The 24,291-nt window shown below is 28.0% G+C and overlaps 1 protein-coding gene across 4 annotated transcripts in view; it reads left to right on the top strand.

Annotated features, from left to right (window-relative positions):
• Nucleotides 1-324: 324 nt before the first annotated feature.
• Nucleotides 325-24,291, top strand: part of LOC129976425 (1-aminocyclopropane-1-carboxylate synthase-like protein 1) — a 49,440-nt gene continuing 25,473 nt past the window's right edge. For 2 of the 4 annotated variants that reach the window (XM_056089990.1, XM_056090015.1), the window contains exons 1-8: nucleotides 325-539; nucleotides 5,156-5,275; nucleotides 15,765-15,874; nucleotides 17,574-17,633; nucleotides 17,715-17,785; nucleotides 20,786-20,855; nucleotides 23,432-23,498; nucleotides 24,055-24,152. In XM_056089990.1, the coding sequence (XP_055945965.1) occupies nucleotides 5,245-5,275; nucleotides 15,765-15,874; nucleotides 17,574-17,633; nucleotides 17,715-17,785; nucleotides 20,786-20,855; nucleotides 23,432-23,498; nucleotides 24,055-24,152 (507 nt within the window). In that variant the 5' untranslated portion in view covers nucleotides 325-539; nucleotides 5,156-5,244. Of the gene's footprint in view, nucleotides 540-5,155; nucleotides 5,276-5,389; nucleotides 5,523-15,764; nucleotides 15,875-17,573; nucleotides 17,634-17,714; nucleotides 17,786-20,785; nucleotides 20,856-23,431; nucleotides 23,499-24,054; nucleotides 24,153-24,291 lie in introns of those variants that run through there. The other 2 variants (XM_056089998.1, XM_056090007.1) reach the window with 2 other exon arrangements.

Raw genomic sequence — 24,291 nt, 5'->3', positions numbered from 1 at the left:
GAAAATTGAGAAGATATATAGCACAAAGATGTGCGGCTTCTGAAATAATATGTCTATCAAAATTTGAAATTTAAAAATGCTTTTTGAAGAAGTCATTAAGAGCAAACTACATAAAATATTAAATTAAAAATTTTAGGAACCCTCAATTATGACAAATCAGTTGGTTACCGAAAGCGACGGAATATACATGAGAGTTTTTGATAAGAAAGTGCTGACTGCATGAAAAATTTAGAAACAGCTGTTTTTCACCTGCTTCTTTCGATTTTTCCCTCTCAGATAAATTCATTATAAAATCTTTCTGATTATCGGAAATCCCCCCCCCCTCCTTCTTCAATGATTCGCATATTTCAAAATAATGTATTTTTATGTAGTAAATTTTAGAATTTGTTTAAACTAATCTAAATAAAAGTGAAAATTACTGGTTTGTAAGGCAAAATTTACTTATACTTCTTATTCATGACTTTTCAGTCGCAGTTTAAATTTTTATATTTTTTAACATTTTAACTAATATTTTTAGCAACATTTGTTCATTATGGAAGGTAAGTTCAGAAATAGTTTCTCTTACTTTATATGATTAATTAAGTGACGATAGAAATTTATTTTATTTATGAGATTTGATAATAAAAATTTTATTTTAGATATGTTACGTACGAAAAATTTTATCTGTACATATCTGCATTCTTTATTTGTTTGATGTTTTTTGCATATTTGCTTTCTTTATTTATTACCTTTACTTTATTTTTTTTAAAAAAGCCCAGTAGTTAAAATTTTTAAGTATTTGCATGTGCTATTAAAATTTTCTTATTCAATTATTAATTTTATAATATTGATTAATATGCTTCTGAAAACAGAAAAGAGAAGAGCCTAAATACATGTATACTTATCTAATAAATTATAAATATAAAACTAATTCAGTTACCTTTTTTTTAATGCGTGTGTGTTCCATTCAATTTTTTTTAGCACATTTTTTATTTTTCGAGCATGTTTTGAGTATGTAGTATATTTTCAATATTTATTTGTTATGTCTCTGCTTTTTTAAAAATGGACCAATCAATTAAAATAATGGAATATTTTTAAGTAGTTCCTTTTTAATATACGCATTTTATGACATACTTACGCAACACTCTTTAATTAAAACAAAATGTTTAAAAATTCTTTCAACTAACTTTTATGTAACATACCAAGATAGAAAAGCCATAAAACACTAATTATTTTTTTAAAAAAAGAAATGTTTTGAAATTCTATTTTTCTTTCTTTGGAAATTCCGTCCATTTGAATAACTTATGTGTCTAATGGAAAAGAAGTCAATAATTCCTGTTATTGTTTTGGGAGCTCTAATTATTGGATTTAAAAAAATGCAATAAGCCTGAAGTTTGCAGTAAGCCTGAATAGCCTGAAAGAGATTTGAATATTCCAGGCACCACTTAGTCACTCGTTTACCGGTGTGAAGGAGAAGAGCATAGCAAAGTGGATTTGTAGATAAATTTTTTGCTGAATTAAGTTAATATAAATCTATTTTGAGACAAACCTTGTAATTTTGAACCATAATCAGATGACGAGGATCACATTTTGCCGGCACACATTTCTCCAAGCTTTTGCCCCACACCAACGGGAGGGTATTTGGCTTCTGTGGATTTATTGTGCATAAGACTCGCTTAGATGGCGGGAACCCTTTGATTCTGAATAGGAAATCTTGCTAACAGATCTTCGCGATCTCTCAGTATGTTGTTTATAATTTAAATAGGATTGAGATTAAATGATTAATTAATTTTAATTTTTTGTTAGTTATATCCTATGCAGATTTCTTGTTTTTAAATAAAAATTTAATTTTTATGAATTCAATTAATTAATTTATTTTAAATTCGACGAAGATCTCGTCATACATATTGTATACAATGTTGCTTCAGTTATGAATGCATTCATTGCTCTTGTAATTTGACAACATTTTTGAGGAGAGGAGCATAATTGATAATATAGTTGAGACAATTTAAAATTTCTTCAACTTTTATGTTTTGAAATTAACATTAAGGCTATTTTTGTATTTTATTATTTAACTTTAATGCTTTAATTTATGTTTTCACGCTAATGGATGCGAATTAAAAAGTTATCTTAGCAAGCATCAAATTTATAATTAAAAAAATTACACAATTGCAGAGTTAAAAGAGATCCACATAAATTTTGAAAACTTTAAATATATATTTGGGTAGTTCATTCTAATTCTGATTTTAGAGGAACTAATAACTATTTTTGTTTGAAGAACTGCAAAGTACAAGCTGTTACTTAAAAAAACAACAACCCTTTGATGTTAGAAACAGTCAAAATTAGGGCTTGAAAACCACTTTTCAGCCCATAACTTCTAAGATATTGCAGTTATCGTAAAACTTTAAATACAAAAGTTGCTCGTCTTAGTGAGACGCTAATTTTCCCAAATGAATTTATTTTTCTATCTTCAATACTAAGAAAGTTATGGTGAAATGAAAATTTCCAACCCCACCATTTCCACCCCCTTTGAGCTAAATGGGCCGTCCGAGATTTTTGCAATTCTAACAACATATTCCAAGCCAGTCAAAATCCAAAAAAAAAAAAAAAAAAAAATTACTGTTCACGCAAGAACTGTAAGGAACTGAAGAAATTTTCCAGACGTCTTATCATGAGAACCATTGCAACAGGAAGTCTTCCTATAGGAATCTACATAAAAGTATGTATGTACATATGGGAATTTATTTCAAGATATTATACCCAATTAGTTTTTTAATTAAGAAAATTATTAGTTTTTATTCAGGCGAAGTTACTTCATTCTACAATAACTAATTCAGCGGGTATGACGAAATATTGCATTTCGTAATGAGTTGAACATAAATTAATTACTTGATTAACAATTTAAGTAATTATTTGTTTACTTCACCAAAATTAATAGGGATAACTACAACTAATTTTTTTTTTTAATATTTTAGTGAAGAATCCAAATTCGATTTTGATAACATTTGATTTGATTTGATTTGATTTCATATATATATATGATTTTTGATACCACCCCACGCTGTTTCACGTTTATTCCCATTTTCTCCTCTGTGCTTCTTCGGGCGATAATTTCTTACAACACGTGCCTTTTATTGACCGGACAGGAGAATAGGGTACATGGCGGACATTCGCGCCAAGTTGTAACTTTTTGTTGGCGATCAATTCGCCAAATGTGGCAACTTTCTTTATGATTTTCTACGAACGTAAAAGTGAAACCTCAAAATTTTTGCCCCAAAAGCGATAAATCGCCAATTTTCTGCCCGTACATTTTGTGATTCCAAAAACCGCAAACCAAAACCGCATCATGTCCCACATGAAAAAGAGGTAATTATTATTTTCATTTGCTTCGATTTTGTTGTGGAATTTAAAAAAGTTATGTGAAAATTTACTTCAAATAACAGTGAGGTTTATTTCATTTATGATCTTTATTATTAATTTTCTATTTTTGCTTGTCTGGCTAAGGTAAAGAAATTTTGCTTCCGGCCTTTTCCTACCAGATAAAGTGCCCACCATCGAAAAATTTCTGCTTCATCTCTAATGCATATCTTTCTCTAGTAATAACTGATTTCAAGCAAAATTTAATCAAGTTTTCAAGTTACGAAGAGAAGTCACTTTAAAATCTCTATCAACAAACAATTTATGGGTTCTTCATAAATTTGTTTATAAGTCCAATTTTCTCTGAAAAAATATGTATGTAATAAAATATCAAGTTTTCTATTAGAAGGATATTTTCTTTAAATTCGAATATTTATTTTAATGGATTTATGTTTATACGTAAAAGAAATCTTTATTTGTATGCAATAACGAACTGATAATCATTTTATGAACTACATATTCAGTGTTAAAAATTGATTGTGTGCATCGTTTCCTTGAAAAATCGTTTTCTTTTATGAGGAAATTTAGAATGATAATAATAATAATGCAAAAACTATGAAACGATTAAATTAAAGTACTTAAAGAATGTTTGCAATTTTTTTATACTTTTTTTAAAAAAAATATTCAAATACACCCTTTTTGAATTTTGATTTCTGATAGTTAAATTCAGTCGTATAAAAAGAGTTATTTTTTTCACAAAAAAAATATTACTTAAGTGAAAACAGAAAAGAAGAGGGGGAAAAAATGAGAAGATAATTATAATTTTGTCAGTAAATTATCATACAGTTAGATTTGAGAATAATAACTTCTTGTTCAGATTTTATTGTTTTAGATGTAAATTTTTATATTATAAATTTGATTAAATATTGTTGAACATGTAAGAATGGAATGTAGTTAAAATCTTAAGATCTGTTGATGTATTTTTTCCTCTTAAAAAAAGCAAGTTTATAAAAAGAAAAAAAATAATGCCAGTAAAGGGAAAAATGCTATCTTTTAGAATACTTTATGTTTGGAAAACATTTTTTTTTTTTTGAATAAGTTTTCCGACTTATAATAAAGTATCTCTTATTATATCTAAGAGTAAAAACTATTTAAATTGACTAATTAGATTTATTTAAAGAAAGCGTTAAAATTTACATTAAAAAATAAACTATCATAACTTTTTCTGTAAATGAAATATGATCACTCTAATTTGGTAGGCGCAAAATAAAAATTTCTCATCTTAAAGGGACTGGATTTGTCCAAACTGTTATGATCATCTATTCCATTCCTCTCTTTGGATTAAAATAACGTAAAGTATCCTCCCCCCCCCTTGTTTTTTATTTAAAGTATACATTTCATGTTAAAAAAAAGATAAAATATGTTGTCTCAGCAGACATTCAAATTTACCCATACTGGATGATGCAATTTGAAGGGAAAATAGTGAAAATAATAATAGTATATTTAATATCATTCCTCTTTGTCACTTATTGATTTTAAAAATATTAATAAATGACTGTTTCAATGCTTTGTAATTTTTGTCTTTATTCATTTATTCTTTGGATTCTGGTTAATATCATTACTTATATCAAAAATGCATGGAAAATGATTTTATTGTTATTAATGAGTGTAGGAAAATTATTGGAAATAAACCATTAATAAAATTTGGGCTTGGTTTTGGAAACATTATTTGATTGACTTGAATATCCTCTTGAGACCATGTATTCATTTAATGAATATTTGCGTTTTATTTACAAAAATGTTACTTTCCATTCAAAAGCCTTAGCCCTTTGGATAGTTCCGTGCTGCCATCTATAACAAAAAAAAGTTTCTGACTTCTTAAAAGTAGTTGTTATTATCTATGCAAAGATGGCTACTGACGAAAAAAAGTCTGTTAGAGGTAAGTTAAAGATTTTAGTTTAATTTTTGTATTTTTTTTAACTTTTGATTTGAGTGATTAAACTGTTTAAGCCTTACAGTAATGACAGGTTTTCAATGTTATCAGTAAGATTATTTGAAGAGCTTAGTATTTCTGCAGTAATGTCTGGGCGAATCTGACCGAGGAGAGGCGTTTCTTTCCGGTGAGGGCGTGGTTTGTAGTAAGAAATGAAGAGGGGCGAATTGTGGCGGACTCTTCAAAGCAACAGGTAACTTTAAAGTAAGGAGGGGGGGAATTACAACATTCATTTTTATCTTTATGTGTTGTTTTTTTCTTTTCCTGCAAAATGGACGGAAGGTCTCATTAGAGAATTTTAAAATGACCGTCTGCATGAGAGGCGTTAGAATTTGCTGAAAGGGAGTCGTGATCTGCCTGCCGCAGGACACTAACGGCTGTATGGGAAAGGAGGGGGAGGGGGTAGAGAAGGGAGAATCTAATGATGATCCTCTCAAAGTTTCTTCTGATCTTTATTGAGCCTCGGCCTGTTGCGAAAACGGGATTTAAAAATATTGACAAAGTATGCTGAGGAATTTTTTTTTCTTCTTCTATGAGTGTATTATTTTGAATGAACTCATTTCAAAAGAAATAACTATAATAAATTTTCATGTAGTTATCCAAAAGAATAACTATCTGAAAAATTTAAATTTAACTCACGCTCCAAAACACAGAAGGGTCTTGTGATCAAAGTTATTTAAATTCAACTGCGATTATATGTCATTTGTATACCTCAGTAACATTTTTTAAAATAACTTTTTAACGTTTTTCTTATTACCTACATCAAAGCTTTTACATGCAAGGAGTATATCATGATAAATGTTAAAAACCATTTTCTTTTTTAACACATCTCTATTAAGTAAATAATTGTTAATATTCACAATTATAAGGTTAAATCAATAGCAACAAGGGTTTAATTAATTAAATATTAGGCGTCGGAGATTGCGATCGGTTGAGATCGGGTGATCCGTCTAAAATCTCATCACTGATGTGAAAAAGAATATTAGAACATATGCGATACATACAAATGTGGGCAAAGCATCTAATTTAAATATTTATAAATAAGAAATACAGAAATTTACTTCCCAGAAATTTACTGGAACATTTTAGATTACAAAAACCGGCGGGAGCTGTCTTCCAAAAACTGTCTCGCATACTCTCTAATAAAGGTATTACCCAAGAGAACGCCTCGTGTAGTGTTGGTGTACAATAGTTACAAAATATGAATCTTTGGCGTGAATTTAGCAGTTTTACTGAATCTATCATGTTATCCTGGGTGAGTTATTTGGCTATTAATCCCTGGCATACTGTTATTAATATTCAAAAATCAAATTTATGTTTTGGACGCGTTTTTTCCAAACGACTGACAAAATCTTAATACAAAATTACATTTAAAGTCACAAATTCTCCAAATTGATATATCAGTATACCAAATTTAATATATCTAAGTCAATGCGTTTTTAAGTTATCTCGTTTACATGTTTCTAAAAGTACCTAATGCTTCATCTTGCATCGTTGCAAAAACTGGACATATATACTCCAAGTCGATTTTCAAACTTTGTGCTTTGCTGCTGTACAATTTACCAAAAGCAACGATATCTTTTATCATCAAAATTGTTGATGATTGTGGTACCAAGGTTTTTAATTCTCAAGATTGTCCAAAACTCAGCTATCCCCGTGTACAAGATAAATCTCACAGTATTTCTTCTTAAAGAGTAGTGAAAATAAAAAAGAGTTGTCAATAGGAAGAGTCTTCTCGAGAAAAACTTTTCCAGGATTTTTTTTTTCCCCTGACAAGGGTAGGGAGGGATACAGCATCCCCGATAAAGGAGCCAGGACCATTGGTGTCACCTCAGGTTGTTCGAAATATAGAATCCAGTAAAATTACATCTTTATCCATTTTGAAATCTAAAATACTGTCAGAATGTCCAGTCATTGTACTGCAATCGTTATATGAATCTCCGAAATGCAATTAATATTTTTTTTAAAAAAAATTTAAAAACAATAATATTTATTCATTTTTATACGATTATTATTATATATCATTAGAATAACATCGTATAATTGCAGTCGTATTCCTGAATGTAAACAGATAGTACCATATGTGCATATTTGGTGCAATTTTATGATTAAGGGGGAAAAATAACAATAAGAAGATAAATTTGTTTATTTATCAAAAAATAATTGAATAAAAATAAGAAGAAGAAGATAATTTTGTTTATATATCAAAAGAAAAGTGAATATTAATAGCCCTAACCCTTGTTCCTCAAAAACAAGATTCTTTTGAAAGGAAACTCCCTCCCGCTTAAATTTACTTGAAAGCATAATTTTGCTCTGTGAGCTTATAAATATCTCAACTCTGTGTTTACATAGTACTATGATTCCAGAGAGTGGTCTCTATTTATAGAAAAGCCCAATAGCACAAGCTTGACTAAGTGTAACCATGCATGCCGTGCCAACTTGTGTATTGCTTCTGCTGCATGAGAGGCAGATTGTCGAATAAAATATGATTTACGTTAATTAACTTAATTCATCTCAGTTCTTATGCATTTGTCTCTCTAATCATTATCTCTACTAATAATAAAGATGAATGTGTGTACGTCGGCTCGTTATAGTCCAAACCGTTTAACCTACAGCTAGCGAATTTGAATTTGACGCCTATATACATTAAAGAATGGAAATGTGCACTCCAAAGCAATTTGTTTTGAAATTTTAATCGGTGAAAAATTAAGCTGAATTTTGCCGTTTTAACGCAATAATTTCCGAAAATAATGTTGCACAAAAAGGAATTAAAAATTTTTAGTTTCTGGTTTGGCGCATATATATAAAGGCTGGTTGGAGTTAATGATATATAATTTGTCATTTGAGAAACATTAAGTTTCTGGGTTAGTATTATTTTCCTTAAGAGATTCAATTTTATTTTTAAAGACTAGCAATGCAAATAAGGCGAATCTAAAATCTGTTCAATGTAGAATAACATATCTATGATTTAATACTTGATGCAATAACATATGTAGTCATCTTAATATAAATTGCCATTAAAAAGAGAATTTCAGCAATTAAAAATACAGATAATGTGCAAATAAATAATTTTTCAGGGGGTAAAATGCAGTGTGCGCGCCGAAGAATACCAACGCGTATGTAAATAAATATATATTTAGCAGAAATTTTAAATATTTTTTGCGGAAATAGTTTTGACTCAATGCAGGTTTTTTTATTCAAGTTCATATCCGTTCTACTTTAGAATCGCGTTAGTCAATTTTTTTATAATATGTAATTAATTATTAAAAATCCAATTCTAGATTTTGAGCCTTATAATACAGCTATGATGGTTAATTGTAGAGGATTAAAAAAGGCTCGAATGCTAGATATTATAAAGTTAAAAAAAAAAAAAAAAAGCCAAATATTCTGTTGTAAGAAAACGGGGAAACAAAAGGAAATGTTTTTTAACAGTCGTATGTTTGTTTTAAAAAGCATGACTTTGAAGCTAGTGTAATAAAATACATAATAATGTAATAAAAACTGGCAAATTTATCAAGGATAATGAAATCTTATTTAATGATTTTTTTTTTTTTTTTAGTTTTAATTTGAAAGTTTTTTGAGATTAATGCTCATTTCAGATGCGTATTCAATGAACTCAAACTAAAATAAATAAATAAATAAACGGGGGAAAATGGCATATGATATGATATGTCACCTGGAAACATTGAAACTTTAAAAGTGCTAAGCCAAGCAGTTAAATAATTGCAATAACTTTAAAAGGCAGTATTTAATTCTAAATTTTAATGCACGCGCATGTTAAAATTTTTGGTTGCGTATTAAAACTAAAAGTAAACATATTTGAAGAAAAAAACATTACTTCAACATTAGTACCCACTTATAATATACAGGGTGTCCCAAAAAAATGTATACACACTTGAAATAATTGTAAATTTGGGGGTTATTATAATTCGAATAATTTTCAACATGTAAAAGATTCTACAAATATCATTCTATTGTCTTGTTATCGTATGTTCTCAAACTGATGTCCGTTCTGCTCCAGACACTGCTGACAACGCGAAGCGATGGAATAGCACACATGATGGAACAATTCCCTTGGGATATTCGTACATTCATGTTCAATGGTTGCCCTCAATTGAACAACTGTTGCAGGTTTATGGACGTCCTGAACAGTTCCATCAGCTTCAAACTTATCTCTAATTCGAGTGATGGTAACTCGTGTAGGTGGTTCTTTGTTAAACTCCTTCTTAAATTGTCTTGGCACTTCTACTGCATTTTCATACTTTCAGTAGCATTTTAGAATAAATTTCCTTTCTTCAAATTCAAGTTTGTCTGCCATCACTCGGTTCAATGGGTTCAGTTTGTAAAGAAAGAAGAAATAACTTAGTTATCAGCTGCTAAAATGTGTATACATTTTTTTGGGACACCCTGTATATGATTTAACAGTGAAATAAGTTTAATATTTTAACAAAAAGAAAAAGGAAGAAAAACATGATTGATAAAAATTATATTTAAATTAACTTTGGAAAACTGATTAAAATTGAGAGAAAAATAACACGGCAACGAAATTCATCTCTCTATAGAACTAATTCTTTTAATTTTAAGATGTTGTAAAAATATTTTTTGTACGATGCTTTGTTTAAAAGTTTTGGTCGAAAAACGTAACATTTTTCAACCTTTATTTCATCTCCTATAAAGGGTCGTAGACTTCAATTGTGCATTAATCCTTCTAACTGTTAAGGAAATATTAAATTTCGTTCGAATCTGTCAAGGGGTATGGAATTGCACAAGGTTCGAACAAATAAACGAAATCTTAATTTTATATATTATCGTTACTGCTGTACTCTCAGCTTCGCTTCCGTCTTAATTGTTGGGTACGTATATTAGAAAGAATGAAAAACACATATGCTTCTAATTTAAAGTTTTTTATATTCAAAGAGGTTTTAATTTATTTAATTACTACTCTAAAGAATCCGGTTAAAAATATTTTGTGTAGCGGTTGGCGTATATATGTAAAAGTTTCTTTGTAACCCATTCTAGAATTTGGCTGCATATAATTCGCCATGGAAGAAGCATGATTTTTTTTTTAGATCTTAGTAACGCTCTTATGAGATTAAATTTTAACTTTAAAATTAACAATATCAATAGCAGGCAAGACACTTTGGCTTAGACAAACGGTTTATAGTTTTTTTTTAATGTATTGATTAGGATTTTCAGCAAAAGCTATCCTCTTGCCAAAAAAATCAAAATGAATGTAATATGTCACAAGTCTTCAATCACCGAAGAAGAATTTTCAGATAACGTTTATTAAAATTTGATTTTTTTGGAGAAAAGTTTTGACAGACGCTATTAAGATTATGCTTGTAGTACCATAAGTTTTTTTTCTATCAGTTGAATATTCTAAACAATTCAAAGAGAATATAGCCAATAGCCGTTTCTTGATTGAAGGAATATCAATAAATGCTATATTCTAGTCCAAATTTATTTAGTAGAATCGGAGTAATGGCCGGTCGATTGCAAATGTTATTACGTGCTCTTTTTTGTTTTTAAGTTGTGAAGTGAGAAATAAAATTGAAGTTATATCCCTTAATTCCAGCGATTACAAAATTTAGATAACCTGCAACTAAATATTTTCATGGAGTAAGTTGCATTGTAAGCGCTGGGAATGCTAACATGCATATAAACAAATAAATATTTAGAAAATACTTTAAATTTATTCATTTTTAAATAGAATTCTATTTAATAAACACAATCAAAACAGGAAAAAAAGTTATATTATGCTAATCAAGGGCATTAAAATTTTAAAATTATGCAAATATGAACCAAAATTGAATCACGCAGTCAAAAAAATGGCAACAATTTTAAAAGACATCTTAAAACATCTATGAAAAGCTACTACAAATAAACTCAAATTCAACTAAAGAAGCTATTTAAAGAAAACAAATAAAAATGACGCATGTAATGTAAAATAAATGTAATTAAACAGAATAGTCTTAGTACAGAAAAGAAATGTTGTTATAAAATATGTCCAAATTAATTTTTTAAAAAATTAATTAAAATTAGAGAAATATCCTTATAGAAGTAAAATTATATCACTAAAAATTATTATTATTATTTTATTTTAAGATACAGTAAAAATAATTTTTTTGCTATGATTTATTTAGAAGTCATAGAAGGAAAAAGTAACATCTTTCAACTCCCATTCTAAAACCCCTTTATAAAGTGTAGAAACTTTGTAATAGTACAGTATATCCATGCTAAGGACCATGCGTATCAAGGTTCGTTCGAATACACCAAGGAATGTGGAATTGTATAAAATTCAAACATACAAATAGATTTTCAATTTTATTTATAGAGATAGATTGACTAAAAATTGTAATTTCTTTATAATTTCATATTTAATTTTCATTGATTTAAAAAATAATCTTTCTTAACCATATCTATTTATTTCATTATTGATAATGTTTTTAAAAACCAATCTAGGCCTAAGTCATGTAATTAGCGAAGCCTTTAAAAGGATACTTGTACCTTGGAAATTGTACTTTCAAGGAATTTATTTGAATATAAAGACATGATTATATTTTTCAGGAATTTAACTATCTTTCGTATCACATATAAGAAAATAATAGTTTCTTGTGAAATTTAAATGTTATAGATGTTTTTGCATTTATTAATCTTTTTTTTTTTAATTTCCAACGTTTTAAAACATTAAGGGAGACATACAAAATAAAATAAACAAACAAAAAATGAAATGATATTTTGGATTTTAGACGGGCATGGATTTATCTTATTTGAGATGATTCCTATTTTCTCTTATGATACATTCTTTTACTTAGATGTGTGGATGCTTGCAGTTTTTGTCAAGCATCCGAATAATAACATTTCACTTGCGATTGAACATTACACATGTGATAGTGAACTAATTCAATACCGTTGTGTTAAACGTATTATTCCATATATGTTTAACACAATGTAATGCACATCTAAATACTCATCTTTTCGCTGGCGTTTAGAAACGAAGAAACTTAAGTAATATCATTCAGATCGTAGGTGCATTATGTAGTGCAATCAAACCTCGTATAATGAGTGATTTGCGAAACAAGCAAAACAAAATATAAAGAAGTGATTGCTTAACGAGCGATGTTTCGCAGAACGAGTGACGAGGAGATAATATGACATCACATGCAAATTTATCCCAAGATCAGTCTAAGTTTAACGCTTGTTTGAAGAGAACTGTTATATCTACATGGAAGAAATGTTGATCGGATAGCTCTGTCGAAAAAACATTTTGAAAGATTTGTACAAATGCCTGCGAAACTTTAATCGATGAGATTGCGTCCCTAGCCAAGATTATAGGGCTGGAGATATGTAGTAATGACATCAACAACCTGTTGGAAGTACATAGTCAAAACTATTGAAGAACTTATGAAGTTTCATTCTATGTCACAGCAACAAAGGTTTACTCAAGAAAGGAAGAAATAATGGGCGACAAAATCCTTACTTTCCGTAGAATTCCATGAGTAATTTTTTTTTTTTTTTTTTTTGCCCTAAGTTTAGTAAATGTATGGATCTTCATCAAAAAAGATTTAAAAAAATAATGCTGGCAATTTTAAGTCATTTCTAAATTTTGAAATTAGAATTGTGGGTGAGTTTCTAAAAAATTCAAAAATTTATAATTCTAAGCGAAAATTATGCAGAAACTGCTCAATCAGGTTTTTGAAAATGAAAAATGTCAGATGCGAGTATGGAAAGTACACCAGAGAATAAACGGCGACAAACTCATTGTTCAAAATCAATGGATGTAAAAAAAATTTTAAGATGCAAAAATAAGGAATGCTTCTAATAAGCAAAAGCAATGTGCTAAAATGTAAAATGTTTTTTACTGCCAAAATAATTGGTTTTTTTCTGAAACAAATTTTAATGACAATAATTTCATTTTTATTTCAATTTTCGTACCGTAAACTATAATTATATTTTTCCAAACCAATGTAAAACAAGAGTACATATTTAAAAAAAATTTAAACTATTTGTACTCTTATAGTAGTACTTTTGTCATTCATATATTTAAAATTAGGCATCATTTTCGAAGACTAAATCCCAATGTCCGTTCTAATAGATATGTTAAATTGAGAATTAAAAAATCTACTTGAATTTATACATTATTTAAGTTATATTGTAACTGTCGGTTAATAGGAACACTTCGGGAGTTAAAAATATTAATTGGGCAAATCGATTAATAAAAATAATTCAAGTGGGTAAAATCAACTATTATTTTTACTACATCTGAGAAAACGGATGTAAACAATTGTCTCAAGGTTATCTATAATTTATTTCAAAAATGACAATTAAAAAGATTATAAATTGCTTCGTATCGATAATTATTTCTTAATTCTTACTTTCTCGTATACGTAGTATTGAGAAAGTATAGTAATCGTCAAAAAATTCGAACTCGATCGTTAAAAACTCGAACTTTTGATGAATCTCTACATTTTAAATCTCCCTGAGTTCCAAACTCCGTCTGCTATGACAAATATAATTCAAAAATGCTTTCATCTAGACGGGTGAAATTTGGCATACGTTCGCTATGGCAAATTTGTAGATTTCTATCAAATTTTGTGGAAAACCGTTTCGAGGAAATCTGTCCTTCCAGCTGTTCGAATATAATTTAACTGGATAACTACGAAACGAAGAGAGCTAGATAGATAAAGTTCAATACATTGAATTAACATCTATACTCTAGATACCTATCAAATTTTGTGCCAAATCCAACAAAAGGTTGACAGTCTGTCGGTTGCACTTTCAGAAAAATGTAAATGCGATAACTCAAAATCGCAATGACTAAAATATATCAAATTTGGTATTTTATGACTACAACTGTAGTTTCTTCCAGTTGTTTCCAGTCTTCTGTCCAGTGTTTATTTAAATCAGTCGGGGAAAACGCGTCTAAAACGCAAATTCGAATTTCGGATGCTATTGACAGCACGCCAGGGATAACTCGCCAAATAACTCGCCAAGAATGACGCGATACAGTAAAATTACTCAATTCACATCAAATTTTAATATTTCTAACTATTTTACGTCAATGCTATGCAAGGCGTTCACTGAAAACACTTTTATTAGAGATATGCGCGAAAGTTTTAGGGAGACCACTTCAGCTTATTCATTTATATATTATTCATAATCTTATCGTTCTTTTCAAAATTTTATTTGAACGATGCTGATGCCGAGTTTCAGATGAACGAATGTAAGATTCATTTTGGTATTCGTTAGATGATTTTCTTCAACTTATTCGCTCCATCGGAATCATCAACATTTATTTCTAACAAACAACTCACGATTTTCAAAAATTTTACGAAGAAGTTGTGAAATTTCCAACTGCGCCGTATCGTTGCGCTATTTTAAGTAAATTGTCATATTTGTCCAGAATTTAAATTTTATCTTTAATACTCAAATAGTTTTTTATCCATTTTGTTTTCATGATTTAGTCGCAGGTTACTGTGTTCTATGACTGCTCTAAATGTTTCTGACTAGACATGGCTATTCGTTTCAATCAATTCCGATTGCTTTAGTCCAGAAAAAAAGAATATGAATCTCATCACCCGGAAAAAATGACTCACAGATGTTTCTTTATAAATGGTGCAAGAAATTCCATGAATGTCTATGATTAACGATGGTTGAAAATGAAGAATCGGTCAATTTTCTTCTTCAAGCATTGCATCTGCTTGATAACTTTAAACTTTGTAATTATCACACTGATTTGATATTTTTGTATATATATGAATACGTCGTTTCAGGACTAGAAGATTTTAATAATATAAAGCGAATAATAATATCAACCGCGATCGCATTAAGTGGCGCCCACTGTAAATGTATTTTATAATCCTATCAAAAATATTAATCTCGATTTTTTTTAATTAGTTGAAAATTACAACTTTAATCTCAAGACGATATGAGACAATTGAAAGATTTTAAGGACATATTTAAAAGTCTGAAAAAAAATTGTATATTAGTATCTGTTAGTGTTTGGGAAAAAAATATAGATATTTAATACTAAACTTGCCGGCATTTCACCGATGCATTGGAATTGCTAATGGAAAACGGTCATTTGACCGCTCGCGATAGGTGTTAATATAAATACTTACTACAATATGCGTAGAAAACTTTCTAAAAAAATTTACTTCTTTGACATAAAGCGATTAAAGAAAGCGTTGGCCTAAATTTTTATCTAAAAAATGAAATTTTATTAAAAATGACATATTCCGAGCTTCATCGGATTTTATTTAATATGATCTTTATATTGTTTATTTATTTATTTTTGAGGGTTTGAAAAAGATTTATCTGAATAGTCTTTATAAAATTGAACTAATCCAAAAATCTGACGTTTTGAAAACTTGTAAAAGCAAGATTCGTTTTTCAAAACCCAGGCCTAAAAGTTTTTATTATGTTTTCTATTTAGGTACCGACATCTCAAAAAGAGCAGAGGTCATTAGGAATTGGGAAGATTTTCTGAACAAGTACATGGGTATTTGCAATGCTGATGAATATGATGAAGTTAAAAATCCCAATGTACGTATTTTTATTACTTATTCGTGTCCTGCTATGTTTAATTTATTTGAAAATTATAATCGAAAGTGAGGATGTTGGATGAATATGAAGTATTCAACGAGACTAAATTGTAATATAATTTAAATTTTCAAAATGGAATGAGTATTATTTCACTTAATGTGACCTTATTATATTATTTATGTGTCTTTAATAAAACTTTTTTTAAAATATTTTTTAATACTTTAGGTAAATAGTTGAATTGTCATGTGAAGCATACATTATTATAAAATATTTGACTTTTTAATCAAATATTTCAGAAGTTTCTGATATCTAGTTATTTAAAATCTACATGTTTAAAATAATAAGGAAAACTAATGAACCAATTGTCCAGCCCCAACCACAGGTCCGATTCCGCCAATTTTTGTTTCGTATAAAAGTTTACGACTTTTAGATGACTTCTTCCACCTCTCATTTTCCACCAGCAAATTCAAAATTTCAAAAATAATGCTATGTTTTTTCTTTGGGAAAACATTCCTTAGTGTTTGACAGCCACAACCATCTTAATTGATTTCGTCAATTTTTTAAAAAAAATTCATATGAAAGATTATGGCACCTAGATAAACCATCAACGGTTTTTTTGTCTCCTACCATCCCCCGTTTGAGAAAGGAGCGTCGAAATACTATTTCAATGTACATTATCTTTGAGAAACCCAAGAAAACCATTCAGGAAAACAACCATCCTAACAGTATTTTGTCAGTTTTTATTTCGTATGAAAGATCATGGCACTTAGATAAACCATCAACGGTTTTTTCTCTCCTACCATCCCCCATTTGAGAGAAAAATGACTCCTGACTGTATATTCTCTTTTGGAAAACAAGCATTAGAATTCGTTAGCCCCAACCATCTGAACCGATTTCGTCAATTTTTATTTCATATGAAAGATCATCACACTTAGACAAATCACTAACGGTTTCCTGTCCCTAACTAGCCCCCATTTGAGAGAGAAATGTCGAAATACTACTTTACTTACATTCTCTATGGTATCAAACTCACAACAGAGGTCCCTCCAGCTGCAATCATTGTACTGATTTCACAATTTATTTAATTCTCTTGAAAATCCATGACATTTTGTTATGTCAATGATTGTCTGCTCCTTCCGCCTCCATTTACGAAAGATATTGCAAAATAAAGTATCTGACCCTTATTTCAACAATTGAACCGATTTCACAGATTTTCATTTGCCATTTCATTTCGATGCTTTAAAGTATATGAGAAGTCTTAGTTCACACACAAATTTATGTTATAATTTTTTTTTATTATGCTAAATTTATCGAATTGAAAATTGTGAAATTATATTCTCTTTTGCCCACTTTAATAAGGGATATATTCTGTGACATTTTTTAGATTTATAGAAAAATATTAAAAGTCAAAATTTTCTCTTTTATATAGACTTAGAAGTTGTTATTTTAATAGTTATTCTTCATTTAAATGAAATTCCACGCTTGATATGACGTATGATGCACGTATATTTTAACTTGTTAGTCGCATAATATATTTCACATTGTGTTTGCACTTTTATAATAAACGTTTATTTTTATATTTATAGTACAGCATTGATATTATATGGAAAAGTTTGAGGATTATTGATTGCAATAAGTCAAAAAATTATGTCACATTTTAAAATGTGTTTTAATACATACTATTCATATCAAATTTTAGGGATACATCAATCTTGGTACAGCAGTCAATAATATGTGCCGTGATATTATTGTCCCTAGAGTAAGTAAATTTCATAAAAACAAAATTTTTACTTATATGTATTAGTTTGTTGATAAAAATTTTAAATTATTTTATTTTTAGCTAACTAGTCCTCATGTGTGGGAGTGCAATTTGGATTTGTTACAATATAGAGAAGGCTATGGCATTTTGAAGTATGCCTTTTATTTCTTTTATTCATATTGTTGCTTTTGTGTTTAAAGGTATTATATCAAAGTGTTTGAAATCAATAACTTAGCTTTTCTAATTTAAAAGTTTCTTACCCCCTAGAATTCTAAGAAAAAAATGATTATTATTGATTATTGGTAATTATTATCAGTATGATTATAGTAATTGGTTGCCTTAATTGTTCAGTATGTATTACTTATTTCATTATGTTTTGTTTTAAAATGAATTTTTGTTTAACAATTGCTGTTATTTCTTCATCAATTCTAATTAAAGTACTTAATGTGTAATTGGTGATGATAGCTTAGTTTCTGTTGGAACAGTAATCATTGTTTTCGGTCAAAGTTATCTGCTAATATTGAGATGATATTTAAGAATACGATTAAATATCTAATAATATTTTAAAATTTTAATATTTGATTGAAATAATATTTAAAACTGTAACTTGAAGGTTATATATTCTTAAAGTAATTCATTAAATTTTTTTTTCATAGCCATGGAAAAGTATTTTTTGGTACAAATAATTTTGTTCGAATTTTTCAAAAGTTTGTTATTACACTAGTAAAATGCTTAATTTATCTAATTATAATTTTAATGTTATAATAGTTTTTAAAATTTTGTGTTTATCAAATATCTATATGATCTTAAGTTTCTTGTGATGATTCAATGTGTACTGAATTGTCCAGTTGTGGTGGAAATAGAGATCCTGAGGTCTTAAGCAACGCTCAGTATAAGGAGCCCCCTCTTTTAATAAATAGTTAAAATTAATTATTTTGCCGCATTTTATTTTACTATGGGTTAATTTTTTTATTTTATTAGCTTTGTGAAAATACATTTTTTTATTGATCTATTATGGCTCTAGAAGGCTCAGCACCCACGTTTGTACATAATAACATTAAAGCAGAATTAAAATGTTATTAATATTTTGGCGCTTATGAAATATTAATATTCTAGCAAGTAAACGTAATGAAACATATAAGAACCTAACCAATTACACATGATAAAGTGTTAATATTATCATAGGCATCTGCCTAGATTGTATATATATATATAAATGATATTTTAAAAAATAGATGCACTTTAAGCATTTTTTTAACATTGCTTGATTCTGAATCTAAACTGTAGCTGTAAGTACGCCGAAATTTCAAAAAAATTATTAAAAAACATACTGCACAAAAACTCATTAAACATAAAAAAATTATCCGAATTATATTTTGAACATCAGCAATGGAAAAAAAAACTAGGATGAAATATTTGTAGCAACAATGAAAACGAACGGAGTTATAGTTTAGCAATGAAATATATTGTTAAAATTATGCTTAAAAAATATCTTTAAAAATTTATTAAAATCGAAAAAAAAAAATAAGGCAAAATTTTTTTTTGTTCAAAAGATAATTTTTTGAATTTTAAGATGAAGCAGGAATAATTTCTGATCTAAAATATTTTCGAAAATTATCGAAGAAAAATGTTAAAATTTCATATGATTTTTAATTAATTAAATAATTGTAAAAATCAATCTAAAGTGCTGCCCATTCAAACCTCCAATGTCTATATATGTGGCAAGTTTGATAACTCTAAGTCAACCTGTTTGGTTTAGAGCACCAACGCACACATACACACATTCATCTTTGTTAAGGCAAAGATAAAATAAAAAGATTTATAACAATCTCTGTTTCAGAGAAAAATAAGTTAAAATAAGTTTATAATATTTTTTTTAATGAGTTGGTTCTACTTCTCTTTTGAGCAATATCAATTTATCATTTTATTTTTACTAATGTAAAATTAATAATTGCTAAATAACATTTAAAGTAAATATGCTATAAATAATCGAAATTAACAATATATTTGGTGATTTGTATTTGGAGTAATATTTGTTTTTAACATGTAATGAGTCCCTTAATGCATTGAAGATTGATATCTCAAATTTCAATTACCAATCCAGATCATTTTTTAATTCATTTCATTCAAGATTGATTTTCTTTATAACTATCATTCTTTGGGGATGCTAAAGATTTTAATTAAACATTTTATGTAATTTGGGATTAATGGCTTCGTGAGCTACATAATGCTTTTAAATTTCAAATTTTGATAGATATGGAAGTCTAATACTTTACCCCTGATTTAGCAAAATGAAAAGAATGGTGTAAGGTCTCTTAAATAATAAGAGACCTTACACCATTCTTTTCATTTTGCTAAATCAGGGGTAAAGTATTGTCCCCAAATTTCTGCCATCTTACCTAAAATTTGTACTTTAATTTAGAACTGAACTTTAAATATTTCTGAAGACAATACTTAATTACTTAAACATTGTTTGTGAGTACAAAATTGAAAAAAAAAATTATTAAAAGAATCCTTAGACAGAAATTTACCGACTTAGAATAACAAACTTTCAATAACAGCAGTGGTAGAAAAATTGAAGATGAAATACTTGAAGCAACAATGAAAACGATTTAAGATTCAGTGAGTTTTTTTCATGTTGAATTTATTATTTTAAAATTTTCTAAAAATATTTGTAAAACTTAATTAAAACTTAACGAACAATGTGCGGCAACAAAATGAATTTTATTGATTTTTTTTTTAATTTTAGGATGATATAAAAATTATTTATATGCTGTAATGTGTTCGAAAGTAATGGTGAAAAGATGGCAAAATATCACTTAATTTTAGATTAATTGAAATTTAAAAAAAAACATTTCCCCTTTTACATTATTTATGTGTCAAACATGGTAACCCTAGGTAAAATGGTGTATCCTGTAGAGCGCCAACTCATAAACAGACACACATACGCAAGTTCATCGCTATTATTAATAGAGATATATCGCTTAATTATTTAAATCTATTATTAAATAGTAGTTTGCAGAATTTATCATTATATGAAACTTTATAATAATATATTAGTATAAGTAATTATGAAAAGTTTTTAAATGATTAGTAAAAGCTTGTTTAATAGATACATGTTTATTATATAAGATTCATTCATACTTTTTCAGGTTAAGGAAGGCTTTAGCTACTGTTATGACTGAATTTCTATGTACACATGAGCCTGTTGATCCTGAAGATGTAAGAATTCATTTTTGAAATTCATATTTTTGAAATGTAACAAAGTATAAGAATAGCACCAGCCTGCAAAAAAAAAAAAAAAAAAAAAAAAAAAAAAAAAAAAAAAATTTGTTTGTAAAATTTTAATTGATTTATATCAGCATTGATGATGTCATTTCAAAATGCAAACTAAATTTTATGTAACACGTAAGGATTTTTTATAAATGACAATGAAAAAATTAACAAAATGCAGTATAATGCATACAGTTGCAACTGTAGTTGCTATTAACTAAACATGCTGTTCATTTGCAATATTATGATAACTTTTGTGTTTTTCTTGAAGTCAAGAAGCTTCTTTTTCGGGTTTTTCGTTTATAGTCCACATCACTGTCTTTTTTTAAAGACCAACAGTAATCGGCCATCATGTTAACATCCCACCGTCCTTGATATCTGCGCTCCATCTCCTTTATATCCTGATGGAATCTTTCACCTTGCTCGACACTCATTTTTCCTAAATTGTCTGGGAAGTATTCCAAATGTAAGTGAAGGAAGTGAATTTTAATGCTCATATTGCACCCCAAAAGATGATAAGTACGTAATAACTCAGTTACAAGTTCTTTGTAATTTTCTTTTCTCTCATTTCCCAAAAACCTTCTACGACATCTTTAAATGCAACCCAAGCCTGCTTCTCTCTATTTGTCATACATTGTTCAAAATTGGAATCTTTAACTAATTTCTTTATTTGTGTTCCATCAAATACACCTTCTTTAATTTTAGGGCTAGACAATTTTGGGAACTTCGATATAAGATACTCAAAACATTTTCCACCTTTATCCAAAGCTTTCACAAACTGCTTTATGAGTCCCAATTTTATGTGAAGTGGGGGCAATAAAATATTTTGTGGATCTATTAAATATTAATTTAAAATATTCTTCTTACCAGGAATCCATTCTTGTCTCTTCGGCCATATCATTTTTATCCAATGACTTTCTCTGTCCCTGCTATCCCATTCACAAATAAAGCACGGAAATTTAGTAAATCCACTTTGTTGCCCGAGAAGCAAAGATAAAGACCTATAACCTTTAAGTCACCACATATTGCCCACTTGTGTTCAGTGTATTTTATTTTAGTGAGAAGCATCTCCATATTATCATATGTTTCTTTCATGAAAACGGAATGTGCAACTGGAACTGATGCAAGTTTAGATTCGTTATGCAATAAAACTGCTTTTAGACACCTCTTTGAGGAATCCATAAATAGTCGCCATTATTCGGATTATAAGGAATATTATCTTCTAATTCATGTAACAAACCAGGTATGTCAGCGCAATAAACCAAGAAGTTATCAGATTTGAAAAATGATAAAAATTGCTTTTCTCGGTTCCTGTACGAACTAAACGGCGTATGTGTCGTTAATAAATTTTTCTCTTTTAACCGAGAGCCTAATAATTCTGCATTTTCTTTAGTTAAACCTAAATCACGAATTAAGTCATTTAATTCGGCTTTATTCAATTTTGCAGGTACTTCATTTTTCACGGTGAAATCCAACTGCCATCAATGTTTTGAATTTTAAAATAAACGGTTTTTTTAAATACAATTATAAGTATTTATTCAATATAAATGTATTATTTAATTTCAATGAAGTAGGAGGTTTTCAGAATTTATTTAAACAAATAAACATACATACTTTATTAGTTTATCCTATCCAAATCGCAAAAAATCTGTGTATTTTTACTTATTTAAAAAATTTACTTTTCAAAAAAACTGTACGTGATATATAAAAACTGATATTATTTTTGAAATAAGCATGCGAAAATACATAAAAAACAACTATTACTTTTAAAACAAGAAATTGTTGCAGGCTGGTGTAGTTAACACTCATGATTATAAACTATCATTTTCTATTTTATTGTATTTCTGTTTCTTTAATCATAATTTACATCAAACATAAACATTTATGAACTAAAATAAATTTTCCCCAGCAATTTAATTAAAAGTTGTTTATCTTGCTTCATTTTAATTAGACTGTATTACTAAAACATAAATTATCATATTTTTGTTTGGATACTTTTTCACTTTTGATTATAGTTTTAATGTAAAAATATGATAGCAATGTATTTATTTATTTCCCTGAAAAAAGAGCACAGGTGCTTTGTTAAAAGAATATTCTTATTAATTTACAAAATGTATTAATCACATACATTTCTTGCTAAAACTTATTTGAAAATTCGTGCACGTTTTGAATAATTGTTTGAAATTTTTTGAATTTCTTGATAAATATTAAAATTATTGTGATGGATGTAATGGAAAAATTTTATTTGATGTCAATTTTTATTAGAAAGTAACAACTGCAACCAGTTTTATTATTTGAATGTTAATTTAATTCTTTTGTCTTCCAATTTTATAATATTTTAAGATTAGCATCAAGCGTTTTATATTTTATTTTAATTAGATTTCTTTAATAATTGTATTAGAATATTTAAAGTATATAAAATAGTAATGTTTTTTTAAATGTTTGAAAATGAATTGTTTTTGACTTTATCAATATTGAAAGCACTTCACGTAAACAGTCCCTTAAATGATGTTTTGTGTTTTCAGTTGATTTGTGTTGTTGGAGTAACAGCCTGTCTTGATATTCTTGCTCATTGTCTTGCTGATCCTGGAGGTATAATGACAGATTTATTTTCCTTGAAATTTTGGATTACTTTCTTAAAAGTCTTTTCCTATTGTATATTATAAATTTTTATGTTAAAGAATTACCCTTTTAAACAATAAAGTAAAAATTTATTCAAAAAACTTCGTAAGTCTTAACAAATTAATTTTTTTCATACTTAAAATATTTTACTACTATTGATAAGTTTTCATTAATTAATACACTTATAAAGAAATAATTTGATAAAAAATTAACATGCAATTCATTTTTATGTAATTTATGTTTAAACTTAAGGACTAAATGTTGGTTGGCTTGAAAGTGAATGACAAATAACATAATTGAGTTAAATATTATTTTGTGAATATTGACTTCAGCAATTATAAAAATTTGTAATAAATCTTCAATTTCTTACCCCCGAGTTTATTTTTACTCTTCATTGAAGGTGTAGCCTATTTATAAATTTTCAGTATTTTCAGGTTAATAATGTATGTACATTTTAACCAACAATTAATAATGTTTGTACATTTTGAGCAACAATTAAAAATGTATATACATTTACTTTTTTCAGAGGTAATTCTTGCCCCTACTCCAATATACGGACGGATTTATACAGACTTCATGCAGAGAGCTGAAGTGAAATTATGGCCAATTCCTATTATCAGCAAAGTAGGTTTAAAGAACTGAAATGCATGCATGTATTATGTTAAAGATTTATTCAGGAAAATAATGCATAAACTGTTGCAAAAAGAAATTCTATTTTTCAAATTGAAATATTTTATAATAGTTTTTAATCCATATTGTTACG

The sequence above is a fragment of the Argiope bruennichi genome, chromosome 1 (assembly GCF_947563725.1).
Source record: "Argiope bruennichi chromosome 1, qqArgBrue1.1, whole genome shotgun sequence".
Lineage (NCBI taxonomy): Eukaryota > Metazoa > Arthropoda > Arachnida > Araneae > Araneidae > Argiope > Argiope bruennichi.
This window is presented reverse-complemented; position numbering and strand designations above follow the sequence as displayed.